This window comes from Erpetoichthys calabaricus, chromosome 6 (genome assembly GCF_900747795.2).
Source record: "Erpetoichthys calabaricus chromosome 6, fErpCal1.3, whole genome shotgun sequence".
NCBI lineage: Eukaryota > Metazoa > Chordata > Cladistia > Polypteriformes > Polypteridae > Erpetoichthys > Erpetoichthys calabaricus.
This window is the reverse complement of record NC_041399.2, coordinates 172,344,628-172,363,522: the sequence shown is the minus strand read 5'-3', so window position 1 is coordinate 172,363,522 and position 18,895 is coordinate 172,344,628. Positions and strand designations below refer to the sequence as shown.

At 38.5% G+C, this 18,895-nt stretch overlaps 1 protein-coding gene across 2 annotated transcripts in view; it reads left to right on the top strand.

Moving 5' to 3' along the window:
• Positions 1-1,420, top strand: part of LOC114653665 (cAMP-responsive element modulator-like) — a 59,114-nt gene extending 57,694 nt beyond the window's left edge. For both annotated transcript variants that reach the window (XM_028804112.2, XM_028804114.2), the window contains one exon: positions 90-1,420. In XM_028804112.2, the coding sequence (XP_028659945.1) occupies positions 90-234 (145 nt within the window). In that variant the 3' untranslated portion in view covers positions 235-1,420. The remainder of the gene's footprint in view (positions 1-89) is intronic.
• Positions 1,421-18,895: the final 17,475 nt, after the last annotated feature.

The following is an 18,895-nucleotide window of genomic DNA, read 5'->3' as shown; positions in this document are numbered from 1 at the left end:
GTGAACTGCTGTTTACAGATTTATACGTATATTTATATATATGTATGTGTATGTTTTTTATTTCTTATTTTGTGTTTATTCGTTTTTAGAGAAGCTGCAAGGGAATGTCGCAGAAAGAAGAAAGAATACGTCAAATGCCTTGAAAACCGAGTGGCTGTACTTGAAAACCAAAACAAGACACTTATCGAGGAACTCAAAGCTTTAAAAGACCTTTACTGCCATAAAACAGACTAGCCAATAGTCAGACCCTGACAACAAAAGACTAATACAAGTGTAAGAGGAAAGCGAATACACAGACTGCAATAAAGATTGTTTGGGGCAGCATTTTTTTCTTTTTACCACATCGCTTTCTTTTTATGCTTATATTTGAAAATGAACTCTTGACTTATAATCATCACTTTTACAGAAACAGTTTGCCACTTTGGTCTTTGGCTGGTTTGCTTTGAAGCATATAATATTTTTGCATAGATACTGCATCATTTGCTGACCCCTGCTAATGCTCATTGATGAGTACCTGCCAAAAGAACATCTTGTTGGAAAAAGAGGGATGGCTGCGGAAAGTGGAAAGTAAGGAGTCTTAAGTGAAGTTTGAAAGACATTTATGATGAGATTCTGAATTGTCTGCCTTTTTATTAATGAAACACTCTTTTTGTGAGTGGTAGAAATATGCTGTGTTCTTCTCACCTTTAATTATATTACATTCCTCAGATCTTGCAGCGTACCTGTTTACCTTTTAATTCCTGTAAGAAAAAAACAGAAAAGATCAATAAACGTGTACAATATGTGTGAAAAAGAACATGCACATTTCCTAAAAATACTTAAATGAATAAATGAATATTTTATATATGTTACCATGAATATTTACTATTTTGTCAAAGTATGATATACTGTTATTCTTACTGTTAACACTGTTGTTAAGTAATATGAGTAATACATATTCTTTATAAAAATTCATTCTTATAGTTTGAAAAAAAAAATACTAACTTAATTCATACACGGTAGGTTACAATTTACTTTTAATGTAGTACAATCAACTTGAATCCTTGCACAAAATAGGAATAATTTTCAGATTCCTTACAGCTACTACCCCCTGGTGCGATGCAGCGTGTTTGTACTTTTAATTCAGCCTGTGAAAGCCTAAACAGTGATTTGATTTGAAAAAATACGAGGCTTGATTTTTGACTTGTATATTGTTTTTATTATATGCCTGTTTAAAGCAATAACATTGTTTACTCTATGTGTTTGCCTGTTCTGCATTTGATTTCCCAAACAGTTATATTGGGGCCAAGTCCCTGTGTGTTATTAAGTGCTGCTGCTATGCTGTGACCTCCAGACTCCACTCTTCTTTCTCAAGTGTTGATTCAGCAGTAACAATAATCAAGTTATTTAATGTGTCGTTTAATAAATGATTACTTTCTTATTTAATATATTTTTCATTTAAATATTCACTTAGGCAATGTGAAACAGTAGATATTGGAGAGCAAGAAGATGGAACATTACCAGCAGGAGTCAAATATGTAGATTTACACTATATATTTACAGTCCTTTTAAGATAACCAACTTAACAGCAATAATTGAATTCTAAGTGTCAGATAACATGTTAAACATCCATCCAGAATTGAACTCCATTTGACCAAAGTCAAGCGCAATAACTTGTTTACATTGCCTGCAAGGTAGGTAACCAACCCGGAGGGTGCCCCTGTGTATCAGAGGGCACATACACTCAAACAGGGCCAGTTTGTTTGGACTGACAGTTTGTTAGAATGTGAGAGGAAAACTTGTGCAAACATGGGCAGAAAGGTACAATGGTGTATGTTTTTATAAATATGTATGTATTGCAGCCCTGTGCAATTTTTTTTGTAAAACTATTTGACACATTTTTCAGTAACATTAAGCTTATTGTTGATAGACATAATTTTTTGGAAACCAGTTTTTCCATTGTAGACTGATAGAATTTTAAAACTTATTTTAACAGAACTGGGCCCAAGGCAGGAAAGCACACCATTCTATCACATGCCTACTCACACCCACAATTACTTGGACTTGTGAATGTTGTGTTCATTGGCAGCTCCAAGATCCCATCTTGGAAACCAGACAGAAGAGACACCAAGATGAAGAAAACATGCAGCCTCCACACAGTGGCAGATTGGGGAATTTACACCAGATCCCAACAGCCATAGGCAGAAGTGGTAACTTGCATTACAGGAATTCATAAACGAGTGTTCAAGGGTTTATTGTTTGGGGCAGTACATTTCTGGTTTTGACTTAAAGCACAAAATAAAATGAAATAAATCAACAATGAAATTTGATGCAGACTGCTTGTTCAACCTTAGGGAAATGGTAGTGCTGAAAATATAGTATATGTAACTTTTGAATTTTTTTAATAAATCCACAAGATGAGGGTTTAGGTTTTGTTATTATAGTGTGAATGTTATTAGCCTGTTCATTGTTAAATCCAAATCCACAAGATGAGGGTTTAGGATGTTCTTATGGTGTGAACACTAATAGCCTGTTTAGCATTATCAGATGCTCTATAGTCATGTTTACCACTTAAACTGCAGTAGTTTTAAGTAATAAGATGGAGAGTCTTTAATTTCCCTACAATCACTAACTGTTCAGAGGGTGATAAAGAAAAGGCATCTTACTGAATTACTTGCCTGCCATAAGGACGGTGAGTGCCTCTCCAACGTCCAGCCCCACCCATTCTGCGGTGAGGTGTCAACAATCAGGTGTTAGTGCCTGCAACATGCATTTGAAAACTTTAATAGATTCTTCATATATGCAAATATTCCTAAAGTGGGGAACCTTGTATTGTAGATAACTGGCTGAGCAAACCATTGTGCATTGTGTGGTCCTTTGTTTTCCTGGTTTAATATTGCAGTAAGAATGTGTCTAGCAAAGTTTTTCAGAGTACAAGTAAACTTTTGTGTTTCAAAATACAGCGAAGTAAGTGTAGGTAAACAGAACAATGTATATTCCAAGCAGACATATTCTCCAAATATATTCAGGTACAGTAAACAATGTGTCTATTTTGTTAGTATAAAATATGGTGGGCTGATATGTCAGAAAGGCACAATGTAATATGGTCCTCATTGTATTTTTGTTCCTGTACTTTACATCTTTTGTGTGTGACAGCATTACACAGAATAAAACTCAACTGTATACTTTCGTCAAATTCAAATTTTAGTCATTTAGGCTGTCAGTCCTTTAATGTAAATAAACTGATATACTAAATTATTTCCATGTGATCACATTGAACACTTAAAACTGTTATTCAGTATTAGTAATTACAAACTGCATTGAGGGGCTGCTTGTCATGCTCTGACTTGTAAGCTTTCTCTAGTATTTGGCAACATGACTTTGAAGGCTACTTCCTTTCACCATAAAGCTTTTGAAAGAAATTAATTTCTGAATACAGACTGAAAGAAATTCTGTGCTGTATTAGTAGTCATATATTTAAAAAAAAAAAAAAAAAAACGGTGGAATTATACAGTAAACACTAAAAGGGGTAGTTTGGATGAAGCAACTCTCACTTTGTTATGGCAGTAGCAAACAATAGCAAATGTGTGGAGAGAAAAATGTGCACTACTGCTTAATAATTCCTCTTTTAATGTAATTTTAATTGTGATATACAAGCCTCTTGTAGATTTCTAGATAGGTATCACTACTGTATATGTGTATGCAGAGAAAATCTGAAAATGCTAATTTTACCATGGAAAGAAGGAAAAATTGTATTTGCCTGAAAGAAATGACAGAAAATATAAATGAAACAAAATATTTCAAAACAAAAAACATATAGAAAGAGACACCATAGAAATGGAGAATAAACAAAAGCATGAAAATTGAAGAGTAACTGTACAGTACATTGTATACTTCACATTATATGCAATCCTTCAAGAAAATGTCTAAAGCTTAAGCCCAGATCTCAGTATTCACTGTCACAGGCAGTGATTAAGCTGTACATAATCTTGATTTGGGTGCCCGGTAGACCTGGGGGGTATTTTTCGTACGTGGATTACTCGTTTAGCCGGATGTAATTGTTGATGATTTGGCCTGATCCTGGATCTGTCGGTTTTTCGAAAACTCTTGGTGGAAGTGTTGTCATAGCAACACATCCTAATCCTCAGACCTGCTCGGAGCAAGTTTGTTCGATGTAAACAAGGATTAACTCACACACTTAATCGGTGTCCGTGCGTGGAATTCATTTAGTCATGGCTTCACCGTTCATGAATGAGCGACCAATTGATATCGGTGCGCAAATTAAGAAAAGAATTTCATATAGAGAGGGTTTTGTGCGATCAACAAGATCCTTTATTGCTCCCAGAGGAAATTCTTTTCGAAAGTTACCGCTTTAGCCGAGGGGGAATATTATACCTAAAACATTTATTAGGACCTTATATTCGAAGTCAAACTCGGCTAAGTCGGGCTCTCACAACCACACGCATTGCTTTGCGTTTTTTTGCAAGCTGCACTTTTTAAATAGATTTTCCGGATCGCCAACAGTATATCTAAAAGTGCAGTTTGCCAGGCAATTTGTAAAGTCTGTTTGGCTCTGAAATATTTCCTTCAGGTTTTTATAGTGTTTCCTGGGCACCTGCGTGTGCAGACAATAAAAGAGGCATTTCATGCCATTGCAGGTAGGCAACACAGGCAAAAACACCCGCAGTTCCATAAAGAATCTCACAATCAGCCTAACATTCTCATTACCCAGGATTTCCAAATGTGATTTGGGCACATGGGACTGATTACAGTGGAGTTTGATCAAACATTATTTGCAAAATGTACCTCTCCTCCTGATGAATAATCAGACACAGTGTCTTCATCAAATATTTGACCTTCATCAATATCTCGTTGGTCAGACACAGGTTCTAGGGATATGACATTCCCTGCAACTGACCCAACAAAAAAGAGGGCTATATAGAACATACCTATGGCACACATGGAGGACAAATATATGCAATGACCATCCTTTACCTGAAATGAAGTGACCACTGCATCCTGCCACTGGTTCTGAGGAGGAGCTTCCCCCTGGAATGCCCTCAGAAACAGGGCGATGGGCATTTTGCTGGAGAGCCAACTCTTCTGCAGGGGTTATGTCTGGACCGCGTGGACCTCCACCGGTTTTTTTGCTTGTCTGCCTTCTTATTAGCTTTAGAATTAATGTTTTTTATATTATATATGATTCTTTATGTCAACAATTCTTTAAATAGTTATATACCAATATTTACCAGTTTGAAGTATATTCTTACTTCACTTTAACCTGTTCCCATGTTCTCCTTGTGCTCACGTTTGATCTGAAATTATGACATATTAAATAATAATTAATCTGACACATAGGAAATGAAATGCTGCTTTCAGTAAGTACAATGCACACGCGTTTAATTTGTCGGCCACTTTTTGCCAGCCCTCTTTTCTGGTTTGGGCTGCTTTTGCAGTGTTACCCCTTGTGCATATTAAATCTTGAAATTCTTCATGTCCTTCGAATAAAAGGTCCTGCTCCGCTTGTGTGAAAAAAAAATGTGCCCGTTCTTTCGTCATTTTGTTGCAGCCTATCAAAGACTTGCTGATCATGTTTTCTAGACTCAATATATATGGACTTTTCACTCAGCGCAGGCACACGCATTCATCTCGGATGATTAGATCCAGCTCGACTAATCTTCTACATGGCTGCGTTTGAAAAACCGACTTATCCCGGATGAGTTTCACCGGCATTAACTCATCCAAGATGAGACATCTGATCTCGGATGATTTAAGCGACGTACAGAAAATACCACCCTGGAGGGAAAGTATTTACAAGCTGTTTAAAAACAGTGGGCACAACACAACAAAGGACACCACGAAATGCAGCCAAAGGAGAGTCTCTGATCAACATGAACTGCTCATTTTAAGTACCAGGAGGAAACACACACATAATGAACTGCACACAGACAGTGACCAGCCTGGAATTTTATCCCTAGAGCTTCAAGATGACAGCACTCACTGTCCAACTAGTATACAGCAATAGTATAGCACAGGGGTCGCCAACTCTGGTCCTGGAGGACCACTGTGGCTGCAGGTTTTCATTCTAACCCTTTTCTTAACGAGTAACGAGACCTTCTTGTGAAGACTCAATCACCTTAATTGTTTCTTTTTCCTTAATTAGCAGCCAGACAATAAGGAGGTATAAAATGAGCCAAAACAACTGGTGCCCATCATACAATATCTGAAAATAAAGAAAGATAAAGGTCTCTGGAATGTTGCTCTCCTCAGGTCCCCAAAACATTTTAACAGTGCTCTTGAAAAGAGAAAATCAATTTTGGAAATGTCTGCTATTGCACAATGAGAGCAGCACCAAGCCGCGGAATTAAAGAACGGGTTTAATTAACAACAAAAATCAGAGCCTAATTAAGCAACTGGTTGGTGTGAAATTGATTGGAGTTTGAGGCCCTGACTTAGTTTGTCTTTTGTTGGCTCACTCACTTCACATTTTATTTCTATTTGGGTGCCATTTAAGGAAACAAATGAAGCAATTTTGGAGGAATGATGAAGACATTCAGGGGAACAAATCTTAAAAAAGCAATTCAATTAAAATTGAAAGTTAATTAGCAGCACAAACAGGGCACTCATTAAAAAAAGGGTTAGAATGAAAACCTGCAGCCATGGTGATCCTCCAGGACTGGAGTTGGCGATGCCTGGTATAGCAGACTACAAATTACAATTCATGGCTCTTGGTTTGATGCCTCACCATGAAAATGTTATCATGCTTTTCCATATTTCTCTGCATGAAGAAAAAGTTCCAATTTACCATCAACAAGTTTGCAACTGTGTCCCCATGATCTTGTTGAACTAATTTTGAAGTAACTGCTTGGATCGACTGTACTAATTCCTTTCATAATTTAAAATGCTTCAGTCATGTCACCACTAGATCTCTTTTAGCTTGAACTGGAAAGGTTCAGCTCCTTTACTCTTTCCTCAGAACTCATCCCCTGTAGTTCTGAAATCAGTCTAGTCACTCTTCTCTGGAATTTTTCTAGCGCTGCTATGTCTTCTTTGTAGCCTGGAGACCAAAACTGCATGCAATACTGTAGGTGCAACCTCACCAGTGTGTTATAAAGCTTCAGCATCACCTCTTTTGACTTGTACTTTACACATTGTGTTATACTGTATATATTCAAACCTAACATTTTTACTTCCTGCATGTAAAACTTTACATTTACTTACATTAAACAGCCTGTGTGCTGTTAAGCCCCTCTGTAATGATTCAAAGGATTCTACGTTATCTTCTAATCCATCTAGCTTGGTATCATCTGCAAACTTAACCAGCTTGTTGTTCATATTTTAATCCAGATCATTTATATATATTAAAAACAGCAGAGGCCCAGGCACTGACCCCTAAGAGACATCACTCAGTTCTGATAAGAGTTTGTCACGCTGTAATCCTTAGCTTCCGGTGTTTTAGCCAATTCTGTGCCCATTTACTGTACATACAGCACCCTGAACTCTCAACTTATTTTAGATTGATGCCCAACCTCTCATTTGGGGCACCTTATCAAGTGCTGTCTAAAGCAGATGGCTTGGTAGTAGTTTGGGACCGATCAGGACTCAAGGGGTAATAAGGAAGGCACAAGAGTGGCAGATGTATAAAAAAGGCATTTTTTAAAATCTACAATAGTAAAAAAAAAAATTACATAAAAAAACAGTTGCTGATGTAAATGTTTGCACAAAAAATATACAGTTCTCATTATGAAAATACACATATTTAAACACTTAAAAAAACATTTATACTTAACCTTGAGGTTACTAATACACAAAAGAAAACATTACAGTACACATGCACTATTAATCCAAAATGAACCCACCTATAGCTGTCTTTCGGCTTTCCCAGACACCGGCACCACCTTTAAAACACTGGCCGGTGAAGATGGGAAACTATGCGCGAGGATCGTAGCTGGGATGAATACTGGAATATCCGAAAAAACAAGAAAAAAAAAAAAAACAACCTGCTGGTAAGTCCAAAACCTTGTTAAAAAAAAATTTATCGCTGTAAATCTGCTGGCATATTTATTATTGCAGCTTGTGCATAATGCTTACTGTGAATCTTGCTGTTCAGTATCTGTCTGTACTATACTGAATTAGCATCCTGGTGAGGTTATAGCATCATGCACCCCTCACTCAAACTCTTGATATTTTGCATTCAAGAGAGAAAGTCTGCACATTTATTTTCTTTCCCTTGGACATACTTCAACTTGTATGGTTGCAAGGACAAATACCACCACGTGATTTGAGCATTGGAGTCACACACCCATGCTAGCCATTGCAAAGCGCAATGGTCTGACTCCACAACAAATGGATGACCTAGCAAGTAATAATTCAATGAGTCCACGGCCCCCTTAACTGCCAGTGCCTCCTTCTCAACAGTGGAATATCTAATTTCCCTAGGGAAATGCAACTTATACAGTATAGACCACAGGGTGTCTATCTTCTCCCTCACCCTACAGCAATAAAGCACCCAACCCCTCTCCACAAGCATCTGTCTGCAAACAAAAAGGTAAATTATAATCTGGACATTTCAATACAGCGGTGGACTGGCACCCTGCCCAGGATTTGTTCCTGCCTTGCGCCCTGTGCTGGCTGGTATTGGCTCCAGCAGACCCCCGTGACCCTGCGTTGGGATATAGTGGGTTGGACAATGACTGACTGACTGACATTTCAATACAAAGTTACAACATATTACATTCTTTAATATAAAAAAAAGATTTTTCACATTCTTCAGTCCATTTTACATGGTTGGGCTCTTTCTTCTGTAAGAGGTTAGTAAGAGGGATGGTAATCTCTGAAAACCGTGGAATGAACCTCCTGTATCATCCAACCAGCCCAAGAAATGACCGGACTTGTCTTTTGGTGTTAGGCTGCGAACAAGCCCGAATAGCCTCCAACTTGTCCTCCTGAGGTTTTACAATTGTATATCATAATGTCATCAATATAGGTTCAAGCGCAAGAGCTTGTTTCTCTCAAAACAATACAAAAAGGCATGATGGTGAACTGATAAAGTCCACTAGGCACTTTAAATACTTTGAGCGGTTTAACAGCTTGATAAAAATGTTGATAAAAATGTAGTTGGTCCCAGTTATTCTACCAGTTTGTCCACCCTAGGCATATGCAGAAACAGAGTTTAGTTTGGAATGATCCACACAAAAGCAAATTTGTCCATTCTTTATTGGGACCAGTACTACTGGACTACACCACTCACTGGTTGATGATTCTACTGTACCTAATTGGAGCATGGACTGTAACTCCTCCTTTAGCATCTTCTGCAGATGAGCCGGAAGTCTGCTGCATGTCTGTCATAGAGGACCTGGAGAGGTGAGGCAAATAGTATGTTCTATTAAATTAGTCCTACCAGGTAATTCGCTGAACAGCTGCTCCTGAACAACTGCTTTTAACTGTTTCCTGTTGCTCCTCAGAAAGGTGGTCCCACACAGGTGGATTGACAGAAGATGATGTTGCAGGCATAAACTGCTCAGGTAATTCCTCTTCGTCTACAACTTTTTAAATCAAAACCTGTAACTCGGGATTAGCCTTTTCCTTCCACTCTTTCAACAGGTTAATATGGAGGACTTTGTACTTATTTTTAGGCTGGTTCGACATAAATATTTCCTAATTTACAGGACCTTTTTATGAAACAATCTCATATGGGCCTTGCCATTTTGCCAGCAAACTCTTAGTTGATAGGGGCAAAAGTAATAAGACTTTCCGACAGGATTGAAAACTACGATTACGAGAGGCTTGATCATACCAGGCTTTCTGCTTCTTTTGTGCCTGCAACATGTTCTTTTTAACCAACTCGAACATTGTTGACAATTGATCTCACAATATAAGAACCTAACTTAAAATATTCATTTGTTCTAGTGTGCTGCCATTTTCTAATGCTTCTTTCAGCACAGCCAAGGGACCTCAAACATTTCACCCATAGACCAATTAGAATGGCAAGAATCCTGTGGAAGCCCGAGAGACTTCTCTGTAAGCAAAGAGTAAGTATGGCAGCCATTAATCCCAGTTTGCCACAGTGTCAGACACAAACTTTTTTAGCATTTACTTCACAGTGATATTGAAGCATTCAACTAGGCCATCAGTCTGTGGATGGTAAGCGTGGTTCTCAAACCCTGGATCCCTAATAAGCCCCCATGTTGATTAACATTTCCCTACGGATGCTGACTATGAAAAACAACTGAACTAGGGCATTGGCAATCTGAGTAGCCTTAACCTTTTTCAGTAGAAATACCTCTGGATATTTTGTTGCATATTCACATAGGACCAGTATGTAATGATGCCCGTTACTACTATGTCGTAGAGGACCTACATGCTCATCTTGGTGGTAAAGAATACCCTGGTCTAACACAAAGGTTTCTCCTGTAACTGACTGGTGTTTCTTTTCTGCCTTGACAAGACAGGATTGCACACTGGGATCACCACATTGCAAAGCCCCAACCTCCCCTTTAACGAAAGGTGAGCGGTCTAGATCTTCGAAGGCAAGAGTTATGCCAGTAACTAGGGCAGGTGTGGCCAAAACGTTTGCCTGTTTCCTCTGTCTGCGCGTCTTAAGGACTGTGCTCTCGTTCCCCTGGGCAGAAGGCAAAGTGCTCCAGTCTACTTGGTCACTTTCAGCTGCTTGAGCTCTGGTCATGACCCAGGCTTCCTGAACCAGGCTCTGCTGCAATATGCCATCAATATGTGGCACATCCAGCCCAAGCAAGGCAGGGTATGGCATGTCATCCACTATTCCCACTGACATTGTATACATCTGGCCTCATATCTCAATGCACACTTTCACTAGAGGGTAAGAACCCTCATCTTCGTGGACGCATCTCAGGACCACATTCCTGGATGTCAAAAGCAATTTGTCATCAAGAAGATCCCATCTCACTAAGGTTTGGGTACTGCCTGTATCAATCAAAGCTGTTCTGGTTTGACCAGCTATTTTTACTTTAAGTACTTTTTCTTGGGTTTTCTGCATTGCCTTCAAAAGAATTGGGCATGGAACATAACAGAATTTGTTTTCTTCGCACCCTGCACTACTCTTGGCCCTTGGACACTGTATTTTTTTGTGACATGTCTGTCCACACACTTAACATATTACACTGGCTAAACCACTATCCCTCCAGTTTTTGAGGTAAGAGAACCACAACCTACTATGACCTTGAATGCACCAGGAAGGATTGGCTAAGTTATTGGAGCCCTACCGATTCTTATCCCTGTTTGTGGGTTCCTGGGATGGCCTTGAGTGGTTTTTGGGAGACCTCTGCCAATTCTGTGGCTTGTTGTAAAGACTATGGCCAATATTCTAAAATCCAGGTCCTCATCTCAGGTTACATCACCTGCAAAAACTGCTCTAAAATAATTAAGTCAATTATCTTCTCTTTGTTGTGTTTTTGGGGCTTAAGCCACCGAATACACAGATCTTTTAATCTGGCTTGTAGCTCTACAGGGTAATGGGGTTTCACCCTCCTTCCAATCAGCATTTCTAAACCAAAGACAATAACTCTATACTGATCTCGAATATATTCAATTTGGCTCATAGTCTAATGAATCAGAAGAATCCATGGCCACAAAATCCGCACGTTCCTTGCCATTTAATAGGGGCACTAATCTTATTGCCCATTTTATTTTAGTCCATGAGAAAGCAACAGCCATTCTTTCAAAGGTGGCAAGGAATACCTCTACATCCTCCTTTTCCTTATAAGAGAGAACCTTTGGACCTTCCACCCACCTGGTAAATCCTGCAGCAGTGCCACTGGTTTAAGCCTCTGCACCCTCTGTGTACAACAGACTGGGACTTGCAGCTGGTGAACATACCGCTCCAGGGTTCTTTGATGGACTTTCCTCATGTCCCCGCTGAACCTCGGCCTGCAGTAACGTGAACTGATGCTGCAACAACTTCCACCTCTGCTCTTGTTGTTTCTCCGTGTGCTCCTGTGCTTATAGAAACTGCTGGAACATTCTTTCCAATGTCTGTGCCTCTTTGGACATTGCTTCTGATGTCTCTGGGGATTGTATCTGAGGTTCTTCACCTGACAATGAAGCTGTAACGGATGCAGAAACCTTTTTGGGTGCCACCTCTGCCCTCTTTAAGTTCTTCAAAGTCCCCCAGTCGATCCCACTGCTGCCACCATAAATGTCACAAGCCGTCTACTAAAGCAGATAGCCTGATAGTAGTTCGGGACCAGCCAGGACGACTGAGGGGGTAATAAGAGAGGCACAAGAGAGGCAGTTGTACAAAAAAAAAATTTTTTTTTAAATTCCACAATAGAAAAAAAACAGTTGCTGATGTAAATGTTTGCACAAAAAATATAGTCCTGATACAAAACAATTCTAATTATGAAAATACAAAGAAGAAAAACAGAATGTGTAAAACAACAGAGAGGCTCTTACCCTGATGTATACGCAGTCACTTTTAGTTCAGGTAAGGGTATCAGCAGTCTTAAAATAAAACAAAACTAGGCTCTATTTCAGCCCAAGGCATAAGTTCAACTCCTGAAAAAAAAAATCTCAGGAGCCTCAAGGCACTCCTTAACATCAACCAACTGCTCAGCCACCTCGCATAATCTAACCCTTCTTCTCAAATCTCTCCGATCTATCGTCCCAACCATCCCCTCTTGCGGCCACAACTGTACTTATAAAGATATCTCGATTTCCCTGGTCAGCTTGCCTACACACAGGGAGATACCATTTCGGGCCTGCCGGGGGAATTACCCGCCTCGATCAAAAATCAAAATATCCAACAGCAAAATAGTCATATATTAACACTAAATAACAAAACAATATTGTATTCCTAACCTCGAGATTACTAAGACACAAAAGAAAACGTTACAGTACACATGCACTATTAACACAAAATTTACTCCCCTATAGCTGTCTTTCGGCTTTCCCAGACATCAGCGACTGCGCTTAGCTTCGGCGCCACCTTTAAAACGCCGGCCGGTGAACATGGAAAACTACGCGCGAGGATCGTAGCTGGAGTGAATACCGGAATATCCGAAAAAAAACAAGAAAGAAACAACCTCCCGGTAAGTCAAACACCTTGTCAAATATTATTTTTCTAGCTGTAAACTCGCTGACATATTGCTTATTGTGTCTCGTTCAAAATGCTTACTGTGAATCTTGCTGTTCAGTTTCTGTCAGCACTTATACTGAGTTTGCTTCTCGGTGAGGCTGTAGTATCACACTATCTGAAAATCAAGATAAATAATATCATATCCACCACTCGCATTCTTTTGTTGCTTCCTCCTAGAATTCCAGTGTGTTAGTAAAACACAATCTCTCCTGCCTGAACCCATGCTGACTCTTCAGGAAAATTCTTCCCCTTCCCATGTGTTGCTCAGTCTTATCCCTAATAATACCTTCCATTAATTTACTTGTAATGCACGTTAAGCTTACTGGCCTATAGTGACTTGGATCTACCCGGTCATCCTTTTTATATAACGGGATAATATCTGCCATTTTCCAGCCCTTATGAATTTCTTCAGTGTGCAATGACTTTATAAAATGATGTGTCAAGGGTTTCTGTATGTCCTCAATAACCTCTTGAAACACTCAAGGATCCATGTTATCTGGTCATCGTGATGTGTTATATTTCAACAATTACTTCTGAGCAATACTTATCACGCTAAAATTTCAAAATCACTTGGTACCTCCTTAGCAGAGCCTGTTACGTCTGGGAAGTTATCCACTTCCTCATATATGAACACTTGACTGTACTTTTACTAATAAAATACTGAAAGAATCTCTTCAGGTCATGTTTCACCTCACCTGCAATATTCCTCTCAACTCTCTTTTAGCTTCTGTAATATCCCCTAATATTTTCTACTTAATGTAAACAGGCTTTCCCCAGCGTTGGTGCTTTAACATACTGTTAAAAACAGCCACTGATTATGTCTAAAAAGTCAGCTCTTGCACTCTACGATTTGTAAGACCAGCACAGTAAATATGTACAGTGGGTAATTAAAGTCTTCCATGACTATATCGTCCTCAAAACTTGAATTTTTAGTATTATTAAAAAGATGCACTTTGAAATTTAAACTTGTATTCAATAATAGATAGACATGTAATATAGTCTATAATAAATATGTAAAGCATTCTGTTATAGATAAGTAAATCAGCCTATAATAGACAGATAGATAAGCAGTCTGAAATCGATACAGTAAGATCGATAAACAGATATTTAAAGCAGTCTGAAATAGATATGTAAAACAGCCTGCAATAGAGAACTACATAAAGCAGTGTATAATAGATAAACAGATAGATACGTAAAACAGTCTGAAATAAACATATATGTAAAATAGTCTATATATTACGTAGATATGTAAAGCAGTCTGTAGTCTGTAATAGACAGATATGTAATGTAGTCTATAATAAATATGCAAAGTGTTCAATATTAGATACGCAGATATGTAAAGCAGTCTGTAATAGACATGTAAAGCAGTCTGTGAAAGATGTGTAAAGCACTCGATAATAGGTAAATAGCAGTCTTTTACAGATATGTAAAGTAGCCTATATTAGATATATACAATATTTAAAGCAGTCTGTAATACATTAGGATGTATAGTAGTCTGGAGTTAAGAGACCGATACAATATGTAATGCAGTCTAAAATAGATAAACAGACATTTAAAGCAGTCAATAACACATATGTAAATTAGCCTATATTAGACAGATCTGGAAAGCTGTCTTTAATAGATATATAAAGCAGGCTATACTTGAAAGATAAATATGTAAAGCAGTCTGTAATAGTAAGTAGATTTGTAAAGCAGTGTATAACAGATATCTAAAGCAGTCTATAATACATAGACAGATATGTAACGCAGTCTGTAATGATAAATTAATATTTAAACCAGTTTTTCACAAATCTACCAATAAAAAATAAAATATTAATAAATAAGTGATAATACAAGAATAAGCTTGTATTTAGCAAAATCACAACTGTCAACCTACTTTTGCATACCGCTCTACAAGAATAAACAAGATGTTTTGCACACTTACAGCCATAATCCTATTTTGTGTACCCATTGCATAGCCAATTGTACTTCGATTACTTATATGAGGCAGACAAAATTAGGTTTACACTTGTTGTTTCAATAGCCTCATTAACACAATAGCTTTGTTAACTTTATTAACTCAAAAAAGGCACAAATATACCAATAGAAAGTAAAATATTAATAAATAAGTGATACTACAAGAATAAGCTCTGTGTTTTGTGAAATCACAACTGTCGACCTACTTTTGTGCACCCCAGTACAAGAATGAACTGTTTTGCACACTCACAAGTGTAAAACAACTTTTGCGCACTGCTCTAGAACAATAAACTCTGTGCTTTACACACTCACAGTAATTAATGTTTTTTTGTGCACCCACCATATAGCCAATTGTACTTCGATTACTTATATGAGGCGGACAAAATTAGGTTTACACTTGCTGTTTCAATAGCCTCATTAACACAATAGCTTTGTTAACTTTATTAGCTTAAAGTCACAAACATACAAATTAAAAAATAAAATATTAATAAATAAGTAATAATACAAGAATAAGCTCTGTGTTTTGCGAAATCACAACTGTCAAGCTACTTTTGACCGTCACAGTTCTCCATTTGAAAGTAATGCCTTTTTTCCCTTGAGAAGGAATCAAAAATTACTGAGGCGGGCAGGACAAATGCCCAACTGATAATCTGGTCAATTATTGAAACTACATGTTAACATAAATTCAGTTATCACTGTATTTATTCGAAATATACATTTTATGGATTTTTAATTTGGAAAAGTTTATTTGTTTTTTGTCTGTTTTGTGAAAACCACATACCTTTGCTTATGAGTGCAGACTGCTTTCAGGAAGTAAATTCTAACATGACTGAATGACGGTGTGTAAAAACATGACAAAGTGACTCTTTTGAAATGTAATTAATGACTTGTGATAAAGTGATGCATTATTATGTTATAGTCATAAAGGATGGCAAAGCACAGATGGATGTACCAAAGATAATTATACAGGTATATGTTCATTAGTTGTCAATGAATGTGTCAGATTAACTAATTACAGTACATAGCACAGTATTTTGAGTGCCAAAATGACAAAATGCAGTAATCATAAGTCATTGTCTAACCCACTACAGTATATCTTAACACAGGGTCACGAGGGTCTGCTGGAGCCAGTCCCAGCCAGCACAGGGCGCAAGGCAGGAACAAATCCCGGGCAGGGCGCCAGTCCACCGCAGGGCACAATTTAGGATTGCCACTGCACCTAACCTGCATGTCTTTGGACCATGGGAGGAAAGCGGAGCACCCGGAGGAAACCCACGCAGACACGGGGAGAAAATGCAAACTCCATGCAGGGAGGACCCAGAAAGTGAACCCTGGTCTCCTTACTGCGAGGCAGCAGTGCTACCACTGTGCCACCGTGCTGCCCACCAAAAGATGTGACTACTCCAAATGTCTATATCAGCACAAAATTAGAAATTGCAGTCAAAATATTGAAAACCAAACTAACTAATGATTATTTCCCTAAATAAAACTAATTTTCACATTGAGTTCTTTCTTAAATCCACATGATGGATAACTTGCCATCTTTTATAGGCAAACTGTGATGAGACAGCAACTATGTAATTTCCAGGTCTTGTGATCAGCAATGGGCATACCAGTAATGAACAACACGCCTGTGACAGTGAACAGTCTTTTAAAATGACACTGATATGGTACCAACCTTAAAAATTGACAAATTAATGATTTAATCCCATACGTATTCCAAGCATTAAAAACCGTAAGTTCGAGAGGGTGGAAAAAGGTGGTTATCATGTAGAAATTCCACATATAAAATCTTCTCTAACTTGAAGTGCTTCCTACATTGGTTCCATATTCAGAGTTAATGAAGGACAATTTGGTTGTTAGTATACTGGTGTATAGAGCAAGGAATATAAAGAAGTCCTGCAGGATTTCATTTCTATTGCAGACCATGCTAGTGTGTGTTCATCTACAATATTTGTGTCAATGTCTAGCTTTTTATGGTTTGTATATTTGACGCCCAGTAATAAAACTGAAAATTAGGTAGAGCTATGCCACCTTCTGATTTTAGGTTGTTGTAGAGTTGCCGTTTGGATGCATGGATATTTCGAATTCCAAATAAATGAGCTTATGATTGATAGTGTTAATTCTTTCTGCTAAATAAAGTAAGATGGAGGGTAGACCATCTATGCACATCTTGTTTAAGTTTTTCCATGCAGGCAGCAAAATTTTGTTGAAAAAGAGCTTTATGTTTACTTGTGATGTTTACCCCTTCATATTTAAACTGATTTGCAAAGATAAAAGGGAAGGTGTCCAATCTAATTTTGTTTGCTAGAGAATTCACTGGAAAAAACACTTTTGTTCAAATTAGTTTTGAGTCCAGATGTCTTTTGAAATTCTGCTATTGTAGTTAGGGCTGCAGGCACAGAATTTTGTGGGTCTGATATATACAGTACCATATCATCTGCATGTAATGATATTTTCTGTTCAAGTCCTTCTCTGAAAATCTCCTTTATCTTTGATGCATTTTGAAAGTGAACGGCCAAAGGCTCAATGGCAATTGCATATAGCAGTGGTGACAGGGGGCATCCTTGTCTAGTACCACATTCTAGTTTGAAGTAGTCTGAAATAATGTTAGTACAAAATGAACCTTCTGGACTGGTATACAGCAGTTTGATCCATGCACATATGTTCGGGCCAAACCCAAATTTATGCAAATGAGTTTATGCATGACTAGGCATTTGCAGTCATCTGATTTAGTTTTACTTTTGTGACAAGCCACTAGGGATAGTGACACTCTCTCTAACAGGGCCTGGCATATTTACACACATAAATTGGATGCTATTAAAGCAGTTGATCTTAAAAGGAAAAACCTGGCCACATTTCCTCCGTGCCTAGGGTTATGCATAGGGAATCCATTCCTGGACGGGTTTATCCATTCCCGGGAATTCGGGAATCCTGCATGAGCGTGCAGTCGTCCAGGCAAGAGCACACCTTTGTACGCCAGCCGCTGAGAAAGCACGCTGTGACTCCACTGAAGTAGGCGGCACAGTCATCAGATACTGATACGCTTGTTCTAAACAACGCCCATGCTTGCCGTTGCTCTGAAACACCGCCGTTTCAGCTTTTACTGATGAATCCAGTTTCTTGTCGTCATCATTCTGTAATGGCAAGTTTCTTGGCACAGATAATGCGGATGCAACAGACTGATGCATTGCAATTTCAAGTTGCTGTTCAAAGCTGTTGTCTGATGAAGTACAAGCTGCAGCAATGGCGCCACCTTAACTATTTTCAACTAATATGCGAGCTTGGCCGTTCCCGTTCACCCGGGAATTCCAGCAGTTTCATTCCCAGGAATGGGAAACATCTGGGAATGGATTCCCTAGTTATGCACTGCCACCTTAAGCACAAGAGAGAAAATGTAAGCCTCCTGCTATTCCTCCCCAGTCTTACCCTTGACTGGGCAGTCTGTGCCGTAGGTTTCCTTTCTAGTGACAATGTGTGAAACTCTTCTTGCCCTTACTCTGTCCCTAGTGTAGCCACATCTACCAGGATCCATGTCTCTTAAAGTGCCTGCTTTCCAGTATTGGCAATATATAGTATTTGTGCAATCCTACTACCAATATGAGTTCCTTGTAGACTAGGCAATCTCCCACTTTCTATAAGTGCTGAACTTTTTCTTTTTTTTTTTTTTTTTTTTTTTTTTTTCAAGATGTTGCCTTTGTCCTGTCTAGATATTTAAATTACCTGTTGTCATGCACGACGTGCGAGTAGGAGGACGTTGTATGAACCAAGTGAAGTTAATTCCATGCCAGGCCAGGGGGTGGTGGGGTGCACTAAACCTTCTCCTGTTATCTCAGCAGACCAGCTGCA